General features: G+C 44.2%; 1 protein-coding gene across 1 annotated transcript; it reads right to left on the reverse strand.

The window, feature by feature from the left end:
- Positions 1-12,375: 12,375 nt before the first annotated feature.
- Positions 12,376-14,918, reverse strand: LOC129337854 (myb/SANT-like DNA-binding domain-containing protein 7). The gene is made up of 4 exons (XM_054991810.1): positions 14,188-14,918; positions 14,021-14,095; positions 13,329-13,412; positions 12,376-12,843 (listed from the first exon to the last, which is right to left on the reverse strand). Exons 1-4 carry the CDS (start codon positions 14,666-14,668, stop codon positions 12,389-12,391), a joined length of 1,095 nt encoding a protein of 364 aa, XP_054847785.1. The 5' UTR covers positions 14,669-14,918; the 3' UTR covers positions 12,376-12,388.
- Positions 14,919-26,278: the final 11,360 nt, after the last annotated feature.

Below are 26,278 nucleotides of genomic sequence, written 5' to 3' on the forward strand. Positions count from 1 at the left end.
TCACTCTTTGAAGGCAGATTACTGAGGTTCTTCCAGGCTTGGCAGGACATTTGCAATGATGTTTGAGTTCTGTCTATTAAAATGTGTTACAGGTTGGAATGCTATACTTTGCCTCCTACTTATTTGCCATCTTTGGCTCCCAATAATACAATACCTGAACTGCAGGATGAGATCAAAACATTGCTAGAAAAAGGAGCCCTTCAGAAAGTGCCAGAGTCAGACACTCCATTTGGGTTTTCCTCCCGTTTCTTTTTGGTGGATAAGAAGGACGGGGGTAAGAGGTCCATCTTAGATTTGAGAAGTTTGAATGAGTACCTGAGGGTTTCAAAATTCAGAATGGTCACATTGCCTTAGGTCATGAATATGCTGTCATGTAATGCATGGTTTGCAGTTTTAGACTTACTAGATGCTTATTTCCACATCTCAATATATGAGGAGCATAGGAGATATCTTAGATTTGTGTACCATGGTAAGGTTTTTCAGTATACTATCTTACCTTTCAGTCTAGTTACAGCACCTCGACTATTTACTAAATGTGTGGCAGTAGTGATCGCTCATTTTAGGAGACTGGGGTGTGTCATTTACTCTTACCTAGATGATTGGCTGATTACATAAAATTCCCCAGAGAAGCTAGAGGAACATGTAAAACTAATCCTTGCTATGTGCAAGTCTCTGGGGCTGGTGGTAAACCAGAAAAAGTCAGACTTGGTACCTAGCTGCACCACTAAATTTATTTGAGCAGTTCTAGATTCCAAAGTGAATAAAGCATACTTGCCCATGGACAGGCTGGACAGGATTGATAGGCTAGCACAACACTTCCAGTCAAATAGATTTCAATTGGCTCAGTCCATCCAGGTCCTGTTGGGACTGAGGGTATCAACTACAGCAGTAGTCCTATTTGTACGCTTGAGAATGAGAACCTTACAACTTTGGTTCATCAGATGCTTCCGTCCAGGAGTCCAGTCCCCCCAAGTTAAGTTTTCAGTATCTAGAAAGATTTTATGCTCTTTAAGATGGTGGTCAGACCATGATAACTTATCTAAAGGGATATCCTTCGGAGTACCTAGTCATGACATTACTCTCACTACAGATGCTTCCTTGGAGGGATGGGGGGGTCACTGTGGGGAGGTGTCAGTTAATGGGGTATGGACAAGTACTGAAAGAGAGAAACATTAATTTGTTAGAGTTGAGAGCCATTTATTATGCACTTAACTCACTCGCAGATATAGAGCTGAAACAGACGAGACGAGTTCCCTCAATTCAACCTGGGTTGAATTGCCTCAAGGATTGACGGGAAATGTAGGCATTTCTCCTTCCTGTCGCTCAGAGGAGGAGGGGGGAGGAGGAGGGCTCCTCTCGCCTGGCTGCCGCCGTTCCCAAGCGCGAGGGACTCGAGGAGCCTGGAAAGTGGCAGGGGAATGCTCTTAGGCTGGGGTGCGGCGGCGGCGGCGCTCTTGCTGCAGCTGCCCCCTACCCCCCCCCCCGCCCCAGCCTCTTCCTCTCATCCTCCTTCCTCTCGGCTTCCTTCTCCAGCGGCGAGAGAGGTGGCGGGTGGCGGCGAGTGGCAGCAGCAAGAGCGCCGCTGCCGCCGCACCCCAGCCTAAGAGCATCCCCCCGCCACTTTCCAGGCTCCTCGAGTCCCTCACGCTTGGGAATGGTGGCGGGCCGGGCGAGAGGAGCCCTCCTCCTCCCCCCTCCTCCTCTGAGCGATGGGAAGGAGAAATGCCTACATTTCCCGTCAAACCTTGAGGCAACTCAACCCAGGTTGAATTGAGGGAACTCGTCTCGTCTGTTTCGGCTCATACTTTCAAATGAAAGGGTCCAAATCCTGTCGGACAACACAACAACAGTGTTTTACATAAACAAGCAGGGTGGAACAGCGTCAAGGAAACTCTGCGAAGAAGCTGTTCTCCTATGGGATTGGACTATCACCCATGGCATTACACTGTCAGCACTGCGTATTGCAGGGGTTCTCAATACAAAGCAGACCATCTCAGCAGGATGGGAAAGTCACACCACAAATGGGTTTTAAAGGACAAATATGCTCGCCAAATTTTCCTACAGTGGGGTTTCCCACAGGTGGATCTGTTCGCCACAAGATCCAATGCAAAGGCCCCCAGATTTTGTTCCCGGGGAGGAAAGGACAAACATTCCCTGGGCGATGCATTTCAATTTCACTGGACAGGGGAACTATTTTATGCCTTTCCTCCTATTCCGTTGATCCACAAAGTAGTCTGCAAAGTACAAACAGACTGGACCGATTGCATACTCATAGCCCCCTTCAGGCCGAGACAGCCCTGGTTCCATACAATCAAACGTCTAGCCAAGGGACGTTATGTCCACCTGCCACTAGCACTGGACTTACTTACATATGGCCACACACAGCACCATGACCTGAATAGGTTACATCTGATGGCACGGTTCCTAGGACAGTAGGCCTTCAATTCTCGGGTGAAGTAGCTAATATTTTGCTCAGTGCCTGCAGACTCTACACCAGAAAGTCTTGTCTGCAAACAGCAGGTCTGTCCTCCTCATCCATAAAGGTTCATTTGGCTGCAATTTCAGCCTTTCATAAGGGTATGTATGGAAAGACAATCTTCTCTCATCATTTGTCAAAGTTGTTCCTAAAGGGTCTATACAACCTACACCTGCCAAGGATCCAAGTGGTAGCACAGTGGTCTTTGTCCCTAGTGTTAGCTAAGCTAATGCAGAAACCATTCAAACCAATGGCAACTTGCCTGTTTACCCCTCTTGTCGTCAAAGGTGGCCTTTCTGCTAGCTGTCACTTCAGTGAGAAGTATTAGTGAAATTAGAGCACCTAGTATGACACCTGATGACACCTGGTTTTTTGGCCACTGTGTGACACAGAGTGTTGGACTGGATGGGCCATTGGCCTAATCCAACATGGCTTCTCTTATGTTCTTATGTATAGAAGCCCCTTTCTTACAGATTTATCCAGACAAATTAGTGGTGCACACCAGTTTGCAGTTTTTGCCTAAGGTGGTCTCCAAGTTCCATGTGTCACAGAGTTTGTCCCTTCCAGTGATCTTCCTGAACCCTAAACCCCACCCAGAATGTATACTACATGTATTAGATGTAATAAGGGCCATTTTATTTTATAAGGACAGGACCCATTCCTTTCGAAAGAACTCTACCTTTTTCATCTGCCATTCAGGCCCAAATAAAGGCAAGGCAGCAGCATCTCAAACAACATCAAGGTGGGTGGTGTCAGCCATTAGATTGTTATAAGACAGCCGAAGTTTCATGCCCCTTCGCACTTCAAGCCCACTCAACGAGAGCTCAAGCCCCATCCACTGCTTTCCTGAAGGGAGTTCCTCTTGCAGACATCTGTCGAGCAGCTAGCTGGTTGACGGGAGAGACCTTTGTTAAACATTATGCAATGGATGTCAACTCCAGAAGAGAGTCAGCTGAGGGACAAGCAGTATTGCAGTCTCTTTTCACATGAGAGCATCACCCTGCCACCTGGTGAGTAGCTTGTTATTCTCCCAATGTGGGACTGCACTAAGACTGTGGATGAAAACAGGGTTGCACTTACCTGCAACTGTTGTTCATCTAGGTCTTAGTTGCAGACACACATTTCCCCTCTTCCTGCCCCGCTGTGAGCTCTCTGAAGTAATTACAAGGGAGGACAGTGGCACAGGAGAACTGGGGAAGGAGGGGGCAATCTCCCTTACCACGTGACCAGCTTCAGTGGGAAAAACTGGCTTGGAGCAGTCCGCGGTGGAGGTCGCCCCCCCTTAATAGCCTAGAAGCTAAGAAATCCTGTTCCGAACGGCTGGCCTGCACAAGTGCAGTTCTCAATGTGTGCCTGCACTAACACTTAGATGAAAAACAGTTACAGGTAAGTGCAACCCTGTTTTCATCCTCCTTTTCCTTGCAGGGCTGTGCATAGTGTTCATTGGAGGATTGTTGTGTTAATCACAAAGTCAGATTGCCTAAGCCTTATGTCATACTCCTTCTCAAAACTGATTTTAAACAGTTTATAAACTTGTTGCTTTTTAAAAGTGCCAAACTGAGTAAATATGCCTTTCACAGGTATATTTTCAGGAAAGGCAAGAAGGAAACTAGAGATGGAGGACCCTACTTCCTCAGCCTCCTTGGGGCCCATTTGCTTGCCCCTGGAACAATAGCCTGCACATACTCACTAAGTAGCTCACAGCACATGTCACTTTGAGATCTGAGGCAGTCTGATAGGCCCAGGTTTGCTTCTCTTTGTCACACTCTCTCTTTGCAAGAGTAGAAAATAGCAAGAGACCAGTAGCACCTGTAAGACTAATACAATTTATTGTAGGGTATGAGCTTTTGTGAGACACAGCTCACTTCTTCAGAAACCAAGATCGGTAGCCGTGTTAGTCTGCCCGTAGGAGCAGAAAAGAGCAAGAGGCCAGTAGCACCTATAAGACTAACAAAATTTATTGTAAGGTATGGGTTTTCATGAAATACAGCTCACTTCTTTTCTACTGCTACAGACAAACATGGCTACCCATCTTGATCTTGCTCTGTGTCACTCTCTTCCTCTGTCTCTCTCTCTCACCCCCTGGCCCTCTTTCTCTCTCTCTTACACACACATTCAGTTAAACATGCAGCCTGGTTCACTTAAGAGCTGGCCTACCTATAAGCCAGTTCTTTTACACCAAGCCATCTGAGGATGATGCAGGCGCTCTTAAACAACAGATTCTGTTTTTATTTTGGGGAAAACGGGATAAGAAGGGAAAATGGATAAAATTACTTGCAAGGGAGAAATAAAGACAATGGGCAGGTTTCATCATTCATATGGGAGAATGCAAAACAGACAAAACAACACAAAAAGCTAACTCAACCTGAATAAACTATTTTCCTAGCTGACTGGTGTCACAGACCCTTGGCTCACTCAAGCTTGACCTTCCCCTACTCTGAGGTAAAATTTTCCTCCCAAAGCATATGAGGCAGTTTACTGAGCTGGGAAACCTTTAGTAGCATGGTTGTGTTTGTAGCTTCAACTTTCTTTATTGTCCCACCCTTAAGGAATGTATAGGTTGTACAGTTATCCAGCCAAGTTTATGTAGAGGGAAGATCAGGGGTTTGCATTTCCCTTAGAAATGAAACTGGTACATGAGGCTTATAGAGTTTTAAAAGGATATGGTAGGTTTATTTACAGGTAGGTTGGATAGGTAGAAAGGTTGGATAGGTACTTAAAAGCTGAAGTAATTAGGTAGTTTTTGCACAGATTACTTCACTGGTGTGAGACACAAAACACTTGGTATGTTTTAGTGGGTTGCTGGCTTAGATGCGAGAGGTTGGTGTTAACAGACTTGAACTCTTTAAAGTAAAGATCTTTCTTTGTTGGACACCCCTTCACAGGTTAGGTGCTTTAATTTATGCACATGCACAGCATGCATTCCCTTTTATTGCAGATCTCAGGGTACTCCACTGAGTTAAAACCCTCTCCAGGTACTGGGCAGAAGTTATAGTTATACCAAAGCTATAACCCTTTTCCTTTGGCCAAAGGGGAGGCTCCTTTCTGTCCACTTCCTTGGCCCACTACAAGTTCCCAGATCTCTTCAGTCTCAGTAAAATTTAGTGTTGTCTGTCCCACTTCAGTTCAAGGACTAAAAGTGCTTCATAAACTTTAGGGTGTTAATATAAAGATACACTTTTCCCTTTCTTCCTCAAACAGAGGACTCTGGCAGACCCTCTCTGGTCAGATGCCAGGATCCAACTTTTCAGTTAACTCCCAACTGTCAACCCCTCATTCTGTTTGCACCAACTGTCAGCTCATCATTCTAACACCAACTGCAATTCTCCCTCTCTGGCTAGCCACTGAAGGGGGAAGGAACCTGTCAATCATTCTCCCTTCCTGCTGCTGTTTCAAGCCTTTACTTGCCTCTTGCTGGATGCAGCATTTGGCAATCCTGACATTTTTATGCCAAATCCATCACAATTGGTTTACAAACCCTGAGCCATGTCAGTCTGATAAGGGACTTCTTGGGAAAGGCAAATGCAACTCTCACTTCAGGTTTTATCCTTCTATGATTGCACCCTCTTACATAGTAGGTGCTCTTTCCCAGCTCCAGATGGTACTGAACCACGCAAATTCGTGGCCTGTTCTGCCTCAGGCCCAATTCAGAAGAAGCAGACAGATAGAGTCCGATGAGGAGAGGAAACTGAGTTACTTTATTCGAATAGAGGGAAGACCCATAGTTCTTCAGAGGTCTGAGAAACAGTACATCAACTTTTATCACCTTGGGTTCATTATGTATTCAGTAAGTTATCGGTTGAGATAGTTATGTGTACATATGACTTAGCATCATTCCATTGGTTTAGCATAATTAGGGGTTGTCCCCTTACTCAATTAACACTTGTAAAAGTTGTTTATCATTTCAAAGAACAAACACTCTTTCTTTGGTAACTCTGATATCAGTTCAAGTATTCATTGGGCAGATGTGTGTCATTTTCACGACTAGCCCGGATCTGTTCCCATCCTTGATGTGACTAGCAGAACAACTTCCCATTGTTAATTTATTCCATTACATGATATAGGTGCTGGGCAAAGAACATTTCCCAACATTCCTGAAACAAAGGCTTTAATACAAGTCCTCCAATCTATGGCAGGATGGTGACCATCGATCTCTTGCAATGTTGACAATGAGGGAACAGAGATTCTACAGGCCTGGATCTTAATTGTTTTGTTCTCACAGATTCTAGAAATGCAGGTCGATTCCACACTACCTTACCTCCCGCTTGTTTTCCGATATCATTGCACCATGTCTGAGGTCGCAACAATCACGCGCGTGTTCACATCACCTTCCGACTTCCGTTTTTTTCGCGCAACACCTTGTTCACATCCCCTCAATAAAACCCGCAATGAACGGTTGGGGGCGTGGTTCTGCTCTGAAAAGTCGGGTTTTTTTTTTTAAAAAAAAATTTTGTTAGGCAGTTGGTATACCGACACGATACTATCATATCCTTTCGAAACCGCACCCCAGTACTTGGCGCTGATTGGCTCTTTCTCCTCCCGCCATCGATAGTCTGCAGTGATTGGTCCCCTGTTTGGGCGGGCAATTTTGAAATGTCTTTTGATATTGGGTCCGTGGAGTTTTCATCTCTGTGGGTAGTAGGTGGGTTTTCGGATTGCACATCATGGCTCCTCGTGAAACCATCCTGTTCCTTATGGCACAGGTAGTTTTGATGATGCTGCGATGCACCACATCCATGATGCTATTTCACAGGTGGCACATGTCCCGTCGTAGACGTGCGGCAGCAATGCTTCTTTTCTTTCGCCACCGACGTTCTACATTCCGTCGCCTGGCCCGTGCTCCTCCTAGGAACAAGATACGACGTTGGTATGTTTTGGCGGAGCTGGAGGAGCCAAGGGAGCATTGGGTATGCCCAAGGAGCCTCCATTGGTGGGACAGAATAGTGTCGGAACAGTGGGATGACCATGCTTGGATGATGCGATTCAGGATGACAAAGGCGACCTTTCTTGAACTGGTGGAGGTTCTTCGCCCTCGTCTCCAGCGCCAGACCACCACCATGCGCGCTCCTCTCTCGGTAGAAAGAAGAGTTGCAGTAGCGGTTTGGTGTCTTGCCAATGGCTGCAGCTTTCAAGTGGCCAGTGACCTGTTTGGGATAGGACGCTCCACAGTGGCAGCCTCCTTGATGGAATTCTGTTTTGCCGTGGAGGTAGAGCTGTTTTCCAAAATCGTCTGTCTCGGTCCCGACATTGGGTTGGTGAGTGCTTAGAATTTTTATTTTTCCACTGTGCTGTGCTGCCGCTATACCGTCCACCGAATCGTTTCGGCCAACACTTGCCCCTTCTAAGCTTGCTGTTCCTTATGATGGGCGAGATATGCAGGCCACAAATAAAAGGGTGGTTGACGCCAGCTGTGCGAGTCCACGGCCATCAGTTTTTTCTCTGAAGTGTGTTTTGGCTGGCTGTCTTTTCGATGTTGGCATTCTTTTAAAAATGAACATGCTCGCCAGAGAATCTTTCAGCGCACAATGAAGGCAGTACTGGGATTTGACTGTTTCCTTTTCTTTGCCCCCGCCTGTCAGAAATCAAATTTCTAACCTACATTCTCAATTTCAGACCACACATTCACCCGTGGCCCCACGGGCTCATAGCAATTGGCATTTCACCAAAAATAACCGTTTAAAAATTTAACGGAGTCTATGTTCCTCAAGGTCGCTGCGAGGATGGAATCAATGTGAAGCACTGTCATTTGCTTACTTGTGTGTCTTCTTTTCGTTCTTTTAACAGGTAATGGAAGGATTTCGGAATTTGGGTTTTCCGCACTGCATTGGTGCCATCGATGGATCCCACATCCCGATATGCGCTCCAGGAGGTCGTCCTGACCAATATGGAAACCGCAAAAACTTTTCATCTATCCTTCTTCAGGGAACTGTAGATGCCAGTGGACGTTTCATTGATGCAGAGGTGGGCTGGAGCGGCAAAAATCATGACGCCTTTGTCTTCTCTCATTCTGCCTTTTGTCTGGCCATGGACGCCGGGTCACTTGTCCCAGGAAATCCGTGCCTCAACTTGGATGGTGTCTTGGTCCCACCACTCGTTATTGCTGACGGTGCGTACCCCATGCGACCTTGGCTTATGAAGCCATACGGGAGGTCAGCGGTTGCAGAACATCATCGAAATTTTGATCGGCGATTATGTCGGGCTAGGAACACGGTTGAGAGATGTTTCGGTCGTCTGAAATCAAGATGGCGGTGTCTTTCCAGACGTCTGCAAGTGAGAGAGCAGAACGTGGTTTCTGTAGTGACAGCTTGCGTTGTGCTACACAACATCTGCGAAGAGAAGGGACATCCTGTCCTGTCTTCAATACAGTCACCAGCCGAAGTCAGGATTGAGTGTGACGAGGAGGAGGACATTGCCTCTAATGCTGGGCAACTTGAGGCAGGGAAGCGGGTGCGTGAAGCCTTGGCTCGGCATATGGCTTCTGGCCGCACACCACTGTAGTTCTCTTTGGATATGGGTATCTTGGTAAAAAATAATGCTCACCTGTGTTTTAACAATGCCTCTCTTTAGCTGTTTTTCTCTTCTGTAGCAAAACTTAACCATAAAGCTTGTTATCTGTTTAAAAAATCTGATGCTTGTCCGTGTGCTTTTTGGTGCCAAAGAAAGGATTTTCTAAGTCAGAACAGAGACACCTCATGCGAGTCAAGAGATGGCCGCCCTTTGCTGTGAAGATGGATGTGGGAGTATCGAAAAATGAGTGAAAACAGGGTGAGGGGTACTCGCTGTTGCAACAACCCCAGGACTGCAGGATGTTGTACACTATGCACACTTCAGCAGGTTGAATGCTCCCCCTAAAGTGGAATCGACCACACAGCCACATCGTTCTTTTGGAGTTAAATGTGCTGGTGTCTTCTCCGCCTAGCAGGGCTGGTTGGCGGGTGGAGGCGCCTCTTCATTAATACTGTTTCCATGAGATTGCAATATGTGTTTTTGGCTAGTGGACACGGAATTGTCACGGACATGGGGACTGGGAATGGCTGCGATTCACAAAGAAGTTGTCCTTTCTTTTAATCAATTAACAAGGGTGCTCTGATAACAAATTTATTATTCTGCTGGTCCCCAAAAGTCAATGTTTCTCAAGGACTTTTATTCAATTGTTGGAAGACTATATTCTTCCAACTGCAAAGTAAGAAAAAAAAATAAAGTTTTTGCCCCTGGCTGAGAATAGAACTGTACTGTTCTCTGGAACAGCCCACATTGACAGTGTCCATGATTTGCTTAGTTGAGGAGGAGTTGGCCGTGTTAGTCTGTGGTGGAGAACTTAAAAAGACTCCTTTGGCATCTTTCAGACTAACCATTTCAATTGTAGAATAAGCTTTCGAGAATCAAGTTCTCGAATACCGAGCTCCTGAGGAATAGCAATCGATTCTCTGAAGCCTGTTCCACAATAAAAGTAGTTTTTCTGAAAGGAGCCACAGGACTCATCATGATTTTCAAAAATCTGTCAAAGTGTTGCGATCACTTGCAGGAAAAGTGCACTTCAATTTTTAGGTGGCTGAGCAAGGGTCTAAAAAAACGAAAGGTGTATTTGATTCAGCGAAAATGTGCATCCGAGTATCCGTAGTCTTGATTCTCCCGCCCAAAAAACCGGCCGATTTTCGAAAGTATCAAAATCGCCTGCGCGCGCCCAGTCGTGTTACAACACAGTCGGCATACCGACCTGCTGAGATAATGGCTTCCAGTGGAAAGGGTGTTTTCTGGACGGATTCGGAGGTGGACACGCTCCTGAAGATCATTCAACGATCAGGAAAAGCGGGACAGGTGATGAAGAGCACCCACCTCCCTAACCGTCATCTTTTTGGCCGCGTATCTTCCCGTATGCGAGAGATGGGGTTTCAGCGATCCACGGAGCAATGCCGCTCGAAATTCAAAAGAGTAAAGGCAGCCTTCTTTGACTCCTTGGAGGCATGGCAAGGTATCCCCAGGCAGAGAGCGAGGCCACCCCACTTCGCGCAGATGATGAGGCTTTGGGAAGCGGCTGGAAAACCCAGCTGGAGCAAACGCCATCATGCTGGTGAGTGCTGTGGAGACAATTTTTACGAGGGTGGCGGGTTCAATCCAATCCCGAGTTTATTCAAAACTCCTTTGAACAACCAGTACTATCGCACCTGCTGTGTTAATGTCAGCACATCTCTGGTTTTGATAGACTCTCGATTCATAAGACTGAATAGCACCCATATTATGACACGACTTTTGAATGCCACCCTCAGCAAATAGAACCCTCCAAATTCCCTTCATACATGCTTATCCAACCAGTGCTATGCTGTAGACATTTTTGTGCTTACCGTCAAGGTGCAAATTTGGAGAAAGAGGGGCAGACAGCAAATGATTGGCATGATCCTAGCCAAAAATAAACCGTGTGCTCAAAATGCCCAGGGAATTTGTCAGCATCATGCGATGGGGGACCTTTATTGGGAACAATCTTGATGCCCCTCAAACGACAGGATGTGATGTTCTGCCCTTCTCCAAAATGCGGTGGTGGTGATTCACTGTTCTGTTTTGCCTGGTTTAAAGCTCTTCTTCGCCGCCAAGACGAGCCTCAGGTGGAGGCTGAGTCGCAGGAGGAGACAGAGGAGGCGACAGAGCACCCAACTGAGGAGGAGGCCTCTCCAGGGAGCGCTGCTGTGGAGCCAGAGGACGCCCATGCAGGTGAGCAGACATAATCAATCAGATTTCATGCATCTGTCATTGTTTGGAAAACCCACAACTAATTCTTAAAAATTTGCATGCATTGTTTGTTTGGTTTGTTGGCATAACAGCACCCATATATTAATTGATATAATTGTTATCTTGACACTATTTCTCAGCATTCTGAAGACATGCAATATATATTCCTCCCTTGAAGCATTTGAAACCCAGTCTTTATCAGAGTTGCTGTGATTGAGAGCATGAAAAGTGATTATCTCTCAATTATGGACCCACCTCTATGTATGCACAAAGATCATGTTCAATTTGCCAAGCTACACCCCCCCCCCCATAACTCTGCACAAGTTAACCAAATGGGGTGTCGTCTTTTGCATCACTCGAAAGAATATTTATTTCTTCCACTCAGTGATCAACAACCAATATCGTCATGAAACCTTGAATTGGCACTTTCGCTGTTGGTACTGGGCATGTTCTTTGAACTTGATAACAGTGCATTGAAGAATCACGATGCTATTTGGTAAAATCGTGTTGTGCGTGACCTCAATGTGACATTTCTTTTCCTGTGGCCCTCACAGGGGAGACTGAGGATGTTCACGAGACACGACCCTCACCACAACCCGGCCCCTCTAGTGACACACAGCAAACCGCAGAGCAGCCAGTGTCAACGCACACTATTGATGATGTCCTTAGGAGTCTGGACAGTATGGACCGGCGCCTCTCTGCCACACGTAAGTGGATTAGTTTGGATTCCCGCCCTCCCACCTGTAAGAAATAAAAATCCTCATAGTCATGAGGTTCCTTTTTTTACTGTTCAGTGAACAGCATCCAGAGAAGAATGTCCACCAACGAGGGACGCATGATGCGTTTTGGCAGGCGTCTGGACAATGTGGAGAGGCGCCTCCGAGAAGTAGAGGAGACACGAGTGCCTGCCAGGCTTCCAGACCCTCTTCCTGAAATATAAAGTTTCTCTCATTTAATAAAAAAAACAGGTTTATGTGGTTTAACAGTAAAGTTTATTGTGTTCATTGTTGGTCAAAACAAGGTGCTGTGATGCATTTTTAATTTTAATTTCCAGTTAACTTTTCAGTAATAAGATAAATTTGTTTCCCACCACAAACACAAAACGATCAGCCACCAAATGATTGGAGCATGCAACACATATGACAGAAGGCCAAAGATAGTGTGCTGTTCTGACATGTCAATGAAACACTAGAGAGTCAGTCTAGCTCTGGCACGGCCAACACAGGCACGTTTGGCTACACCCAAACGCGGTGCAATGTTCTCTGTGGCAGTATCCTGCAAGGCCTTTGCCTTTGGAGATTTCGCCCTCTGTTGATTGACCAGAATTTCACCAAGAGTTTGCAGTGTCAGGACAGCAGACTGCATGACCTGAAGGTTATCATCCCACGCCCGCCTAAAGTATATGCTCTCCTGACGTGTTGCCTCAATAAAATCATTTTGAATTTTTTTTTCCTCATCATGCCACCTTACGCTTTCCTCCCTGTCAATGCGCCATTCAGCAATTTGGGCCTTATGCTCCTCCCCTGACTGACTGATCATCTTATCAGCGACTGCAAACAATCCCGCATTTCTCCGTCTTCTGCTCTTTATACGTTCAAGGCGTGACCCTGGGGAAGCCTCAGCCATGGATGTTGATGTGGAATCTGAAGGAGACACAAAGAAAACAGTCATTGTCAGCTCAGAACAGTGCATCACCATGGACCAAGGGTCTGGACCACTGTTGTTCGGTACATTGGTAGGGAAACAAGAACCATCGAGCACAAATTGATTCTAGAAGCAAATAGTGGCAAAATAATCTCATCTGTTAAAATCTCAGCACAGGAAGAAAAACCCACAGTGGGAGAATGTTGCACTTCAGTCATGACACTCATTCCCTGAACAAAACACTCATAACCCACCACACGCGTGCTCTGTTTTCCGATAAGGAGCAGAGTAAGCACCATGTGAATATGAAATGCTCCTTTGTTGCCTGTTTTCAGAAAATCACTTATTCCGTTATAAAAATTTGAAAAAGACAATACCGAGCATCATTCTATCCTTCTGTAAAATGAGGATTAATAAAACAACAGATTTATGAATGTGACTTTCGTCACTGAGATGTCACAAGCTTCCATGTGTCCAAACTCACCCTTTCCGCCACCTTGCTGCAATGAGCTTGAGTCGCCGTCACTCTGTGGTTCCTCCTGAGCATCAGGACACGGTTCCTCCGCCTCTGAAGAGAGTGCATAGCAACATGATTGAACATGAGCGATGTTAGAGAGACATGTGTAAACCTATGTTTCTCATGGATCATAATGGTCTGCAACATTTAACCATTGATGTTTTCCAGGGCTGACAATTAGCAACATGTGAATATTGCTTCAAATAAGACAACTGTCTGGGCACACTGATTAGAAAGTGTTTGGCTTGCTGGGAGATCCAGTGTTCCGTTTAATCAAACCACCCAACTGAACACATGGGTCTTGGGTGGCCATGGGGTGGTGATAATTATAAGGAAAATCAAAGAGTCCAGCAGCACCTTTAAGACAAAACAAAATTAAAGTGGCATAAGCTCTCGAGAATCCAGTTCTCCTCGTCAGAGGCATGTTGCAGAAACATGCATCTGACGAAGAGCACTGTGATTTTCGAAAGCTCATGCTACAGTTAAGTTGGTTTGTCTTAAAGGTGCTGCTGGACTCTTTTTGATTTTGCTACTACGGAGTAACACGGCTAACTCCTCTGGAATTATAAAGAAAGTTATATTGGAACCCCTTGTCCAGTTTCATCAAAGACTTCTTCCTGCATCTGAGTTGGTGACAGGTTCCAAATTTTGGTACTCACCACAGTCAGCAAGGCCATCCACTGTGACATCTAGGTCATTCTCTGGTGCCGCCTGTGCCAACCCCACACCGCCATCTGAGGAAAGTTGAAACAAGGGACAAATATCCTCAGTAGTGAGATCCTGCTGTGTCCCCCCCAATAAAAATGCTTTTTTCAGCCTTACTCACCTCTGGGGGAGGGGGTGGAACTTCTAACCTGCTCACGATCAATGGTTATCAGATCGTGCGAGAAAAGCTCCTCTGACCCGTCATAGCAGGGCACCGTGGGGAGAACATGCTGTGCCACAGACTCGACACAGAGGCTCCTTGCAACACGCCTCGGTTTGACGCTTGCATCCCCCCGCAGAATGCTGTTCAGCTCCCTGTAATATGGGCAGGTTATGGGAGCATTTCCTGAGATACCGTTATGTGCCACCACCTTCTTATATTCTAGCCTCATTGTTTTCGTCTTGGATCTGCATTCTGTCGCCGACCTCTTATGTCCCCGGGAGGCCATCTGAACGGCGATGCGCTCAAAGTAGTCTATATTTCTATGACTTTTCTTCAGTGCATCCTGTATTTTCTCCTCTCCCCAGAACGAGAGAAGGTCCAGGATTTCCCTCTCCCTCCATGCCACCCCTCTTGAAACCTGTGGCCGGAGCTCAGTCATTTGAACTGTTGATCACCAGAAGCTTCTGATTCTCGGCGTTTTCCCGCTTGATTGTAATTCTCTGATAGCAGAGCATGCGCGCTCCAGGCTCAAAGTCTGAGTTCCTGCATCGTGCATTGGATCACGGGAGATGATGGTGAAATTTACGCGGGAATTAACGGATCCGAAAGTGGTCGGGGCATGCGCTAGAAAGATGTTTTTATATCTTCCTTTAGAGCCTTTTTATGTGTTCGCTAGAACGGCTTGTTGGCATATTGATAATGACATTGGGATCGTCAGATTCCAGAATGCAATGACCAAAAAATATATCTTCTGATTAAGGTGGATGATCGCCTGTGATGGGGGAGGCGTCACCCACAGCGGACACCTGTTTCCACACTACATGAAACTGGTTCCGTGAGGGGCAGTCAACATCCTTGTCCATCCCATGCATCATTCTCCCCGGCTTTCATCTGGGGATCCACTCTTGCAACATGACGGGGCAGTCGAGCCAAAAGCTGACATGACAGCTTGCACCGAAAAATGTCACTAAGCGGTCCGTTCTAATTCCGGGCAGGTGCATGGAGGTTGACTGAGTCAAGGTGTCGGCATACCGATGAATTGCCCTTCTTTTTTTTCCCCTTTGAGTGCGTGGGCGGGGCCGCGGAGATGAGGGGTGCGTACTGATTGGGTGATGCTTTGGGGGGTGGGAGATTTAATGAGCTCATAGCGCGATGAAATCGTGGTGGTCTGCTGCGACGCCGTAGCGACACCATAACGATTTTTTTTAAAAAACGTGTGAACAGAGGAATGAGTAGCGCGGCGGCAGCGAAAAACTAGCGCTAAAACAAGGTAGTGTGGAATCGACCGCAGTTTCATTTTCTACTGTCAGCACTTTTGTTAGCTTGCAAGGACAAGAGAAAGATGGGTAAGGGGCTTCTCTTTGTGTGGCTGTGTAAAGACAAAAATCATAAAACATGATCACATCTACATTCATATAGTCCTCTTTCTGATACATGTTTGTGCTATATCTAGAGTTGCATAAAATATCACTCAGGGCCTCTGAGGGCCTCTGCTTACTACTCAGAATTTAGGGGAGGTCAGGGCTGCGTCCCACAGTACTAAACCAATCTAGTTATTCTTCTTGAAGGAGAAAGCCAATCCCATTTCTGTGGGGCCTTGTTACTGGCTAGCCTCTTCCTGCTCTTGCTAGGGAGCGTAACACAGGGGATCACGGGGATCAGAATGGGACTCATAAGAACGCCAAACACTTTGGGGGGGGGGGGTCGAGGCTACAGCCACTAAAAAGACAGCCAAGAGTTGCCACCTGCCTAGAAGATGTGCTGCCCCTTTAATAAATTCTTTAATAGGATGCTATTTCCTACGTAATGTTGTTTACCTCCATATTATGAAATAGTTCAGCTGCTTATTTCCACACATTAAGCTTTCATTAAAGGGACAAAACATCCTATTGTCAACAGCTGGCAACCCTATGCAGTCTGAAACATGGGGTGAGGGCCGAACAGGAAGATGCTATACCGAGGCTGTCTTCCCAGGGACAAAGCTGGTGATGTCCAAGCCAAGCTCACTCAGCAGCCTCCAAGCCTGCATTCCCACTCCTGTTGCCATTCCTTCTTTCTGCCTCCAGCAGAATCAATTTCTGTACAGATTTGAATGGTGTTCTCCTTCAGTGTCACAACAGATTTTAGGGCATGGGTGTCAGATGATGAAGGGCAGGAGCCAAGCCTGAAGCACCATGTGAGTCTAAAACTGGCATATTTTCAAGGTACAGATTTTATCTGCTATGTAGCACCCAAAAGTATTGCACTGGAAAAATTAGTATCATAGGAGTCTGTGTAGCAGATGGTAACCCTCAAGTAAATCACACCCTGATTTATTTAATTTTTTTGCCAAATGTTTGATATCATGTTGAAACCAAACTATGACAGGTTAAACACACAAGGCTCCAGCGGAATGTCAAATACGCTGTTTGAATCCAATAGTTAACTTTTGCACACTTTCAACACTGACTGTCATGTATCCAATAAAGCTAGCAATACTGCCATCTAATGGAGACAGAACTGCAGATCTCTAAAGAGAGCTGCCCGTATGGGGATTCTCTGCTTTTAAATAACATCCTGTGAAAAGTGACTTAAATCCTGAAGGACTGATCAAAATTGTTTCATAGAAGTAGAATCCCTCATGCACGTGAAGCAGTGTTGAGCCATCAGACTACTTTGATCACTGCAAATTCAGTTATGAGAAAGGGGGAGAAGCCCATTTTTACCATCATCTAAGGGGTTTTCCAGATCATCTGATAATAGCTCAGCAAGTACATGGAGATCTTCATTTCTTATGCAAAATCCATATGCCTTTTAAAGTAATATTTTGACAGCACTCAAACCACTGTAAAAATGCAGTTTCCCCCCTGCTCCCTCAGCTAGCATGCCCACTGTAATTTGTAGTAGTTGCAGAAGGCAATGATTAAATAGTGTTTGGCCATTATTAGTGATAAATGATACCTATGCCCATGCCCATTATTATTTTATTTCATTTATGCTCTTTTTCCGAGCAATGCATTTGCAAAGGGCTACAAAGCTTAAAATAGAATACAAAATATAAAAAAGTCATTGTTCCAATTTAGTTTTTTTAACAACTAAATACCTTTGTATGTTCAGTGTACTTCTGCGCTACTGCTTCCGTGTGGGAGCATTCATGTGGTGTTCTTCCTGGAACAATCCTCTGCCACTTTCCAAAACCTTTACATCCCTGCTCTGCTTCCTGCCCTCAGCTCTTTGAAGACTGAGAATCCCTTCTCTCAGCATTCCAGCCCATGTCTCATCTGGATTTGTTTTTCTTTTAAGAGGCAAAACATAAGTAAGCTGCTCTCTACAACACAGTTGGTTGATCTAATACTAAGGGCCAAACTACACAATGTGTTTAAGAAGTCAGATCCATCCCACAGTCACACAGCAGCTGCGGGGAACATCATTTAAAGAGCTGAGGGGGCCAAATTCAGCTAGAGACAATGGTGCGGGGGAGGAAGATCTCCCACTTTCCCCTTGTGCTATTTTTCCCAGTGGAAATGGTTTCAGGTGAGGTATTTGCCCCATTTTGGAGCTGTACACCAAGTATTCTGTGCATATATAGCTTCAGAATGGACCAAATAACTCCCCCCAGGGCCATTTCAAGTTTGGAAAATGGCCCCTCCATACCATGGTCCTCAGCCAAATCTGACCCCTGCCGACTTTTTAAATGATGCTCCCTGCAGCTGCTATGTGGTTACCAGGAGAGCAAGTTTAAAAATGTGTTGTATAGTTTGTCCCTAAGTCATCCTAGAACCACAGGAAACTTGTTTACCCCTTTTTGTACTGTATGTTTTGTTATTACAAATAGAGAGAAAAACCAAGGGAGGTCCTCAAAGAGAACTGAAATGTAATCAGATGTTCATTCAGTGCCTACCTGGAGGCCTATTCACAAATTATAAGGCCTATGTAGTCTCCATGAGTTCTTTGAGTCAGACATGTGCATGGAGTTTCAGGCTAGGAATTCAATTCCTATGAGTGTGCAGTTCTGATTTGGATTGGGACCGTGTTGTAATGGAAAAGGGGCTTCCACTTCTCCCCCTTTCAGTTTTCCAGATATGAAATGGCCCTAGGGAATCTGCTATTTGTCTCATTAGGGAAACATGTGTATCCATCAGTACATGTAAGTTTCTCCAGTGGGTAAGTAGTGGCTCCCCGGACCATTTCAGTCTGAGAAAACGTGGTGGGGTGGGGAGGCTGAAGCCCCTTCTCCTTGTATACTGTGGTCCTGATCCAAATCAGGCCCAAGCACACCTAGAAATTAAATTCCCTGTTGAGATCTCACAGAACAGGTCTGTACAAAGTCCACATGGATTTTGTAATATAATTTGCATCAGCCCTTACTCTATGTATATCAGCCAGTGCAACTCTGTGCCCATCCATATGGTAGATAAGGACATTTGCGGGATCAGTGTAGATGATACAGTCCTCCCAATCACAGTTTTTGCATGAGATCACTTGGGAAGAAAAATACATTTTCCACAATGTTTCCTCTACTTTTGGCATCACGCTGAAGCACCAAGACAACCATGAGCACAGCCAACGCCATGATCACCAGCCTGAATTTAATCCTTTATATTCTGGGATGCTGTTTAGCCTCAAACACAATCCGCTAAGACATTTTCCTGAAATGTGACCATGCTCTTTCATAGCTTCCATTTATTTCAATGGTGCATTGCAGGAGAATGCTCAGTGGGTTGTGGGTTCTATCCTACCAGTCTGTGCATCCTGTCAATGCAAGCTGCATCCTGTCAGTGGAGAAGCTTTTTGCATCAGGGATATACCTTGCATTGATGGAAAATGAAGCCCTGAGCTGGGAGATGGGATACAACCCAGTGCCTCTGGGTAAATACATATATGATTAGTTCCCAACGTTACTTTGTAAAATTGCCTTAATAATATAGGAAGTCACTGATCAGAATAATGACCTTGGACTGTACTTGTGTAAACACATCAGAAGGTAGAACTATTTCCTGGAGCAATGCATTCCCTGCATAGAACAAAACTAACCAAGGACTATTGAAAGAGAAAGAATAAACAATTTTTGTAGAAAGTACAGGCAAGAGCTCTGTATACAGATTACATTATCTGTCATATACTTCATATATACTACCATCTGACTGAGCATGGAAAGCGGGGAGGGAGGGCAATTGCCTCAAGTTTCGCACATGTTAACATTAACAACATTGTCTGAAATGATCAACTCTTCTTTCAAGGCAGTGAAAATATAGTCCCTGGACCAGGAATAATTTTGGTACTTCAGATTTGCCCCATGCCCCACTGATGTCATTGGAGCAATCTGCTTTTACTGAGCTGATCATCCTGCAAATATAATCTCTTCTAAATCTTTTCCTTTAATCCTTCACACACCCAGGCAGACCAATAGCTTGCTGCTAGCCCAGTTGGAGGGTGGGATTATGGAGCCTATCACCCCATCCAAGAGCAGTGAGAAGGAATACTTACTGGCTAGGCTCAAGTTTCTGATAGGCAGTTTTGCCAACATTTTTTTCCAGACTCCCACTAACTTTAGGACCCTGGGGACCAAGCCACAAGTGACGCCTGACACACGTTAGACACTTGTCAGCTTCCCTCAAGTTTTGATGGGAAATGTAGGAATCCTGGTCTTGCAGCTGTAATGGAGAGCCAAGCTGTAAAACCTGTTGCTTCCTGTCCACTTGCGCTCCACGCAATTGCATGGAGCGCAAGTGAAACAGAGAGGAATACATGTGAGTCTGTTCACTTGCCATTCAAGTGTAATTTGTCACTTCTAGCTCGGCCCTAAGGCTCTAAATAATGGAAGAATCGTATTTGGAAATGAAGTACTATGCCATGTTAGTATTTCTCTTTCAGGTTTTAGACATAAAAATTTATCATATATGCTGTATTAAATTCTGATATCAAGTAGAGTTTTTGAAATGATCTTAAGCATCTCTCTCTCTCTCTCTCTCTCTCTCTCTCTCTCTAGCTGAGAAGACAGACATTGGCACAGGGTGCAGTGAGAAGGAAGAAGAACCTCAAACAAACACTCCTCTCTCTCCAAAAAGGGCATGACTACAAAGTAGAACTTAAGTTTTTCAAGATATTACTGTACATAGCTGATTTGCAACACATATGCCTTTCAAGTGCAAAAATTATAAAAGCTTACAAAGGCACGAATCATGCAACAGTTTTACATTAAGGTTCCTGTGGAGTCTGTGGCAGAGGCTTGATATTCTGGGCTGTTTTTTAATTGTACAGCCCTTTTAATGATATACTCATCCATTATGAAAGCAGCTTTGTAATGATAGGGTAAGGGATTTGGGGTGGTTATTTTATATATAACTTACTTATCAATTTGTTTTATGTGAATACATGGGAGCCATCTGTGGGGCACTGGTGTTGCCTGCAATTGAGAATGGCATCTAAAGAGGGGAGAATTGTCTTGTTTTCATACAGCAGAGTTGCCATTTGGGCTACACCCAAGGCTTCCTTTGGTTGTGTGCAGCTCCCAGGCTCCCCCCCCCCCCAACAGGACTGTGCACTTAGCCTCGCAGTTTTTAACAAAGGAGTTTACCCAGACCTAGTGGCTACAGTATTTTTTCTTGATGTCTTCCTAAAACAAACTCAGTGCAGGATTATTTATTTCTTTTTATTTAAAACATTTATATGCTGCCTTTCTACTTAAAATAGGGTTCCTAAGGTGGCAAACATTAAAACACTATTTTTTTAAAAAAAAAGTTTAAAACAATCTAAAGTTAAAATAATATTTAAAATAGTATAAAAATAATTCAGTAACACACATACAACACAAAAAACAGGGAAGAGGGCCAATAACAGTTATTAAGAGCTATGCCAGACAAAACAAAAAGTCTTCATCTACAACAGTACAGATATGGTATGTCCCACCACCACCACCCCTCCACCTGGTATTTATTTTGCACTGATCATTCACATTAATGAGCTTGATTATGGTCACAGGCATTGTTAACAGAAGCATGATGGACACCCCTCCCGATGTGCAGTAGCTGATTTGCAGGGAGTGTTTTTAAGCACTTTCCCTTAATACCTGACCTAATATGTACTTTTGCATTATTGTGCTGCATTGCTCTGTCTTCCTTTGCAGTATATTTAGAAAGACTTGCAGTGACATTTGCTACAATAGTATCCTCTGAAAATAACCACTGTTAACAGCTTTTCCTTACCTACCTTCAGCTGCTAACTGTGCTGGATTGAGTCACATCTTCATGTCCTACTTGACCATTTTGTGCAGTGATCAGTGAAAAGTGGTTTTGATTGGAAGAGTGCAGAAACAACAGCAAAGGCAATCCTTACCCCACTCCACAGCAAAGCCATCTTGCTCAGACTTTCACATGTGCATACTATTATCTCTGTGAGGAATATTAGTACTTCGGAGAAATTCTGGCTACAGCACGAATCTTAATTTCCTATGCATGCCATTGAACCTAACCAGATTATCGTTCCTATCTTGGCAGATTCCTATGAGATACTGTGCCAATACTCATAGTGCGCTAGGCAATCTATAATCACTCAAAGTGTAATATTGACATGAAGAATAGATTGTAGGGATGGTCCATGCCACCTTTGTCTGGGGGTAACTTGCACCAGGAGAGGGAGAGAAGGCAAGCAAAAATGACTCCTGTAGTTCCATTTTGACTGCTTCCTTCCAGTGACCTTTACTGCTGCCACCAGGTGGAAGTCTATTTTTCTTTTGGCTGTATTCACCCAACTGTCTTTTCTTTATAACCGTGTCGATTTCCTGTAAGACCCAGCCAATGAGAGGTGGGAAAAACCACTTTAGAGACCAACCGTTCAATCCTACAATCTTACACAGTTGCACCCTTCTAAGTCCATTGACTTCAATAGACTTGGAAGGGGTATCTCTGTTTAGAATTGCACTGAAAGGTGCTTTCACAAGAAAGTAAAGTTTTTAGTAAAGATTTTTCAAAAGCAGCCAAATAAAGCTGTTAAGCTGCATTTACAAATATGATTATTTGGTTAAAAAAATTAAAAAGGAAACTGCATCCCATTGAACCTAACTAGATTATTATTCCTATCTTGGCAGACTGCAGCAGCCAAGTTCTCCAGCAAACATTTCTCTTCAGTTCTTTTCTATGGAGCTCTAATATGCTTACTTCATGTTTCAGTCTTTGGCCTCTGGTTCCTTTCCAATTAGTGTATCCAGCTATAAGTTTCAGATCTCAAAAACTATCTTTTGGAGTTCCATTTCTTCGGACCTTCACTTTCAGTTTCTGTTCCCTAGGCTGATTTATGAACTCTTTGCCTGAAATTGATCAGGGCCATTTTTTTTTCAAAAGCAGCAATTTAAACATGAAACGTAACAAAAACCAGATAAAAATGGTGAAGTACTCCATTCTTATACATTTAGAATTGCCATTGCATGCATATGAGGGCCTAACTACACATTACATTTTCCTCAAGGACATCAACTGGACATGTGGAGAGGCATGTTATAATGTTCTATGCTTTCCAGGAGTGCATGGGTCTGATTCCTCAGACTGGGACTGTAGCACAGAGAGAGAGAGAGGACTAAGGCTTTCCCCCTGCACTGTTTTCCATATCTGAAATGGCCTTGGGGGTGCTCTTTGCCGTGTTGGTGGCTTCATATGTACTGATGAGGTACATGTTACATTTCCACAACTGAGCAAATAATGCCCCTAGTAGGGATAGGAGGATTTGGGGGTGGGGATAGGTGTGCCAGAGGTGATGTCATGATGCAACAAGCGATGTGCTAGGATTTGCCAACATTCTGTGGTTAGATGATAGAATTTTTTACAAATCCTAGAATGTCATCCCCAACAGCATGATGTTACTTCCAAGTTTTGCTAGAAGTGATGTTGCACACTGGTGCAATGCTGGTATGTCATCCCCCCCCCCATTTCCACCTATTTCCCTCCTGCTGACTTTTGAGGTACTGGTGGGCAGTGAAGGGTGTGGTCTGGAGTTCTCTTGGAATTACTACTCCAGGCAACAGAAAGCAGCTCCCCTGGATAAAATGGGTGGAGGATGACCTCTATGGCATTATGCCCCATTGAAATCCCCCTCAAACCCCACCCTCCCCAGGCTCCATCCCCAAACCTCCTGGAATTTTCCAGCCTGGAGCTGATAACCCTAAATAGAGGGGATGCCTGGTAGGTTTCCCATTATAGTGGGAGAAATGATATTCCTATGACCATGGATGCTTCAAGTTGAGAAAACAGTGTGGGGATAAAGTCTATGCCCCTTCTCTCTGGGCATCATGATTCCAATCTGGATCAAGGCCACATGTGGAACTTCAGAACATGCTTATGTGTTGCCATCTTCTCACCCTCAGTAAGTGTTTGCCCACTAATCCACTCGTTTGCCAGCTGATGCTGATTGTTGCAGAGAGAGAAAATGTGTGCAGGCGGGGGGAGGGTTTTTGTCCAAACCCAGAAGTGATGGGTGACATCTAGGAATTCCCCAAATCTCTATGGTCTTCATTACAGAAATTACACAGATTTGGGGAGGGGGCTAGAGCATCATCAGAAATTACATCATTTCTGAGATCAGATGAAACCTCCCTTCCCCACATTTTCCCTCTGTGATGATCAACAGGCCTAGTAACACTATTCTTGGGTGAATGTAATGTATAGTTAGGCCCATATATACTTTAAGCTGTGTTTGGTACAACGATTTTACAAGCAACGTTCCAAACGAATTTCTGCAAAAAGAACCGAAAAACAAAACTTATCTTTGAAGCAGAGCTTCTGTTATCAACTACTGAATTCACCATGCAGAGCAAGAAAACTTTAAAAAAGAAAGAGTATGGGAGTTTTTTGTCATTACCTATTATTTAAAACAAAAATATTAGGAAGGGATAAGAAGAGATGGGACTAAGAAGGCAGGCAAGACTCATGTAGGAGGCAAAAGCTTGAATGCTCAGTTCACTGTGAAATTGTTAAAGTACATTTTATCATAATGAAAATATTACCCTTGGAATGATGGGAAGGTCAGTGCCGATTTGAGTTATCTGACTTTTTAGTTCAAGTCATTACAGTTAAGCCTCTCTTAAGGATGTTGTAACCAAAGTGGCTGATTTTATTTTGAGAAAGGTCTGTTTCATTCATGAAATCATTGTTTTCTGATGCCAGCTCTAATTTTTGTGCTTTTATTCCAGGTACTGTCTCATCATGATAAGCAAACCAGGGGCATTAAACTAATAAAGGAGCTCATATCTTCCTGACTTTCTGGTGAGGCTGCAAAACAGTTATTCCAAACAGCTTTAATAGTAACCCAAGTCTGAGAAAGGGGAATACTCTGCTGGGAAGAGGTTTTTTTTACCCTGGTCATTCTCATCCTTGATGTATGTAGCTTGGAATACCTTTTACTAACTTTGGTTGTTAAGTCCTGGACAAACATGCTCTATGTAAACCAGCCTAGGAAACTCTCTCATGCAGACCTATCCTTAAGCTTTGAATATTGTTGCTGTCCATGTATTGGAATGGACAAAATAATGCATCGAATTTCTTATTATAAAGCTGTCGTCAACTCCTGTTCCAAGAACTGAATGGAAGTGGAAAATTATCACAAAGCAAAGCTGTAGTGAGTACAATGATCATTCATATGATCTAAGCAAATCATCGAGCAATCATCTTGTGACATCTCAGCTAGCACTGCTTATGGGTAATGGAGCACTTGCTTTAAATATATATGGCCCCCATGGTCCTAGGCATCTTATTGGATAAGATCCCAGAATGAGGATAGCTGCTGTCAGTCAAGAATAATCAACACTGGGCTGACTCAGTATATATGGCAATTTTGTACGGTCATGTTATGCAATGATCATTCCATGTCTACCTTTAAGCAATGGATCACAAGAATGATGAAAAAATTTGCTCTGGGTATAAACATCCCTCTGTAATTATTAGTGAGACAACTGTTCCTTTTCTGAAATAAAATGTCCTTTTTATTTTGATACAGGTTTTAAACAGTAATCTCCAACATTTCTGTTCAAAAGCCCAATCAAATGGAGACCTACTTATACCTTCAATAGTAAACTGCTTTTAAAAAACCCAACAACTTTACATTCAGATTAAACAAACACCATGTATGAGGAACAAACCTGCCAGACAGGATCTTGGAATTACACAGCAACAAAAGGCTCTTAGTGTGAACCTGTGCCTTTTTTCATATCTATTCATTTCTCAACACATTTCTCAGGCATAGACAATATGAAGTAATCACCTTCACATTTATTGGCACCACTCTCTTTTAAATCTGTATATGCATCAGACTACTGGCCACACTAATGCTACTTTCACTAACATATAGCAGAGATTTGTTTTGTACTTCAGGAAGAAGGGATAATGTGTGAGCTGAACTGTTTGCAGGATCACCCCTATAGGACTGCTTGGAACTAGAGGTTTTGTCACCTAAAGGAGCATCCAGAAGGCTCTTAGGGGATTCAATTCAGAGCCAAGCTACAAGTGACGCCTGACACAGGTTGGACACTTGTCAGCTTCCCTCAAGTTTTGATGGGAAATGTAGGCGTCCTGGCTTTACAGCTTGGCTCTCCATTACAGCTGCAAGACCAGGATGCCTACATTTCCCATCAAAACTTGAGGGAAGCTGACAAGCTTCCAACCTGTGTCAGGCATCACTTGTAGCTTGGCTCTCAGACTTCAGTTTCAGAACTGCTCATTGTCTGTCCACGTGGCTGAGATTGACTACCATAAGAGTAACAGGCTGTGCTCTTAGAATAGCTGGCTTTCAATTAAGAGTTTAGGGACTTCTAGGCAAAGGTATGGATTTTTCCCGAGAACACCTCCTGTGCTATCATAGATCCAGAGGAGTTAGCCAGGTTAGTCTGTAGTAGCAAAATCAAAAAGAGTCCAGTAGCACCTTTAAGACTAACCAACTTTATTGTAGCATAAGCTTTCGAGAATCACAGTTCTCTGTGACGAAGAGATTTCTCAACACATTTCTCAGGCATAGACAATATGAAATGATCACCTTCACATTTATTGGCATCATTCTCTTTTAAATTTGTATATGCATCAGACTACTG

Source organism: Eublepharis macularius, chromosome 11 (assembly GCF_028583425.1).
Source record: "Eublepharis macularius isolate TG4126 chromosome 11, MPM_Emac_v1.0, whole genome shotgun sequence".
Taxonomy (NCBI): domain Eukaryota; kingdom Metazoa; phylum Chordata; class Lepidosauria; order Squamata; family Eublepharidae; genus Eublepharis; species Eublepharis macularius.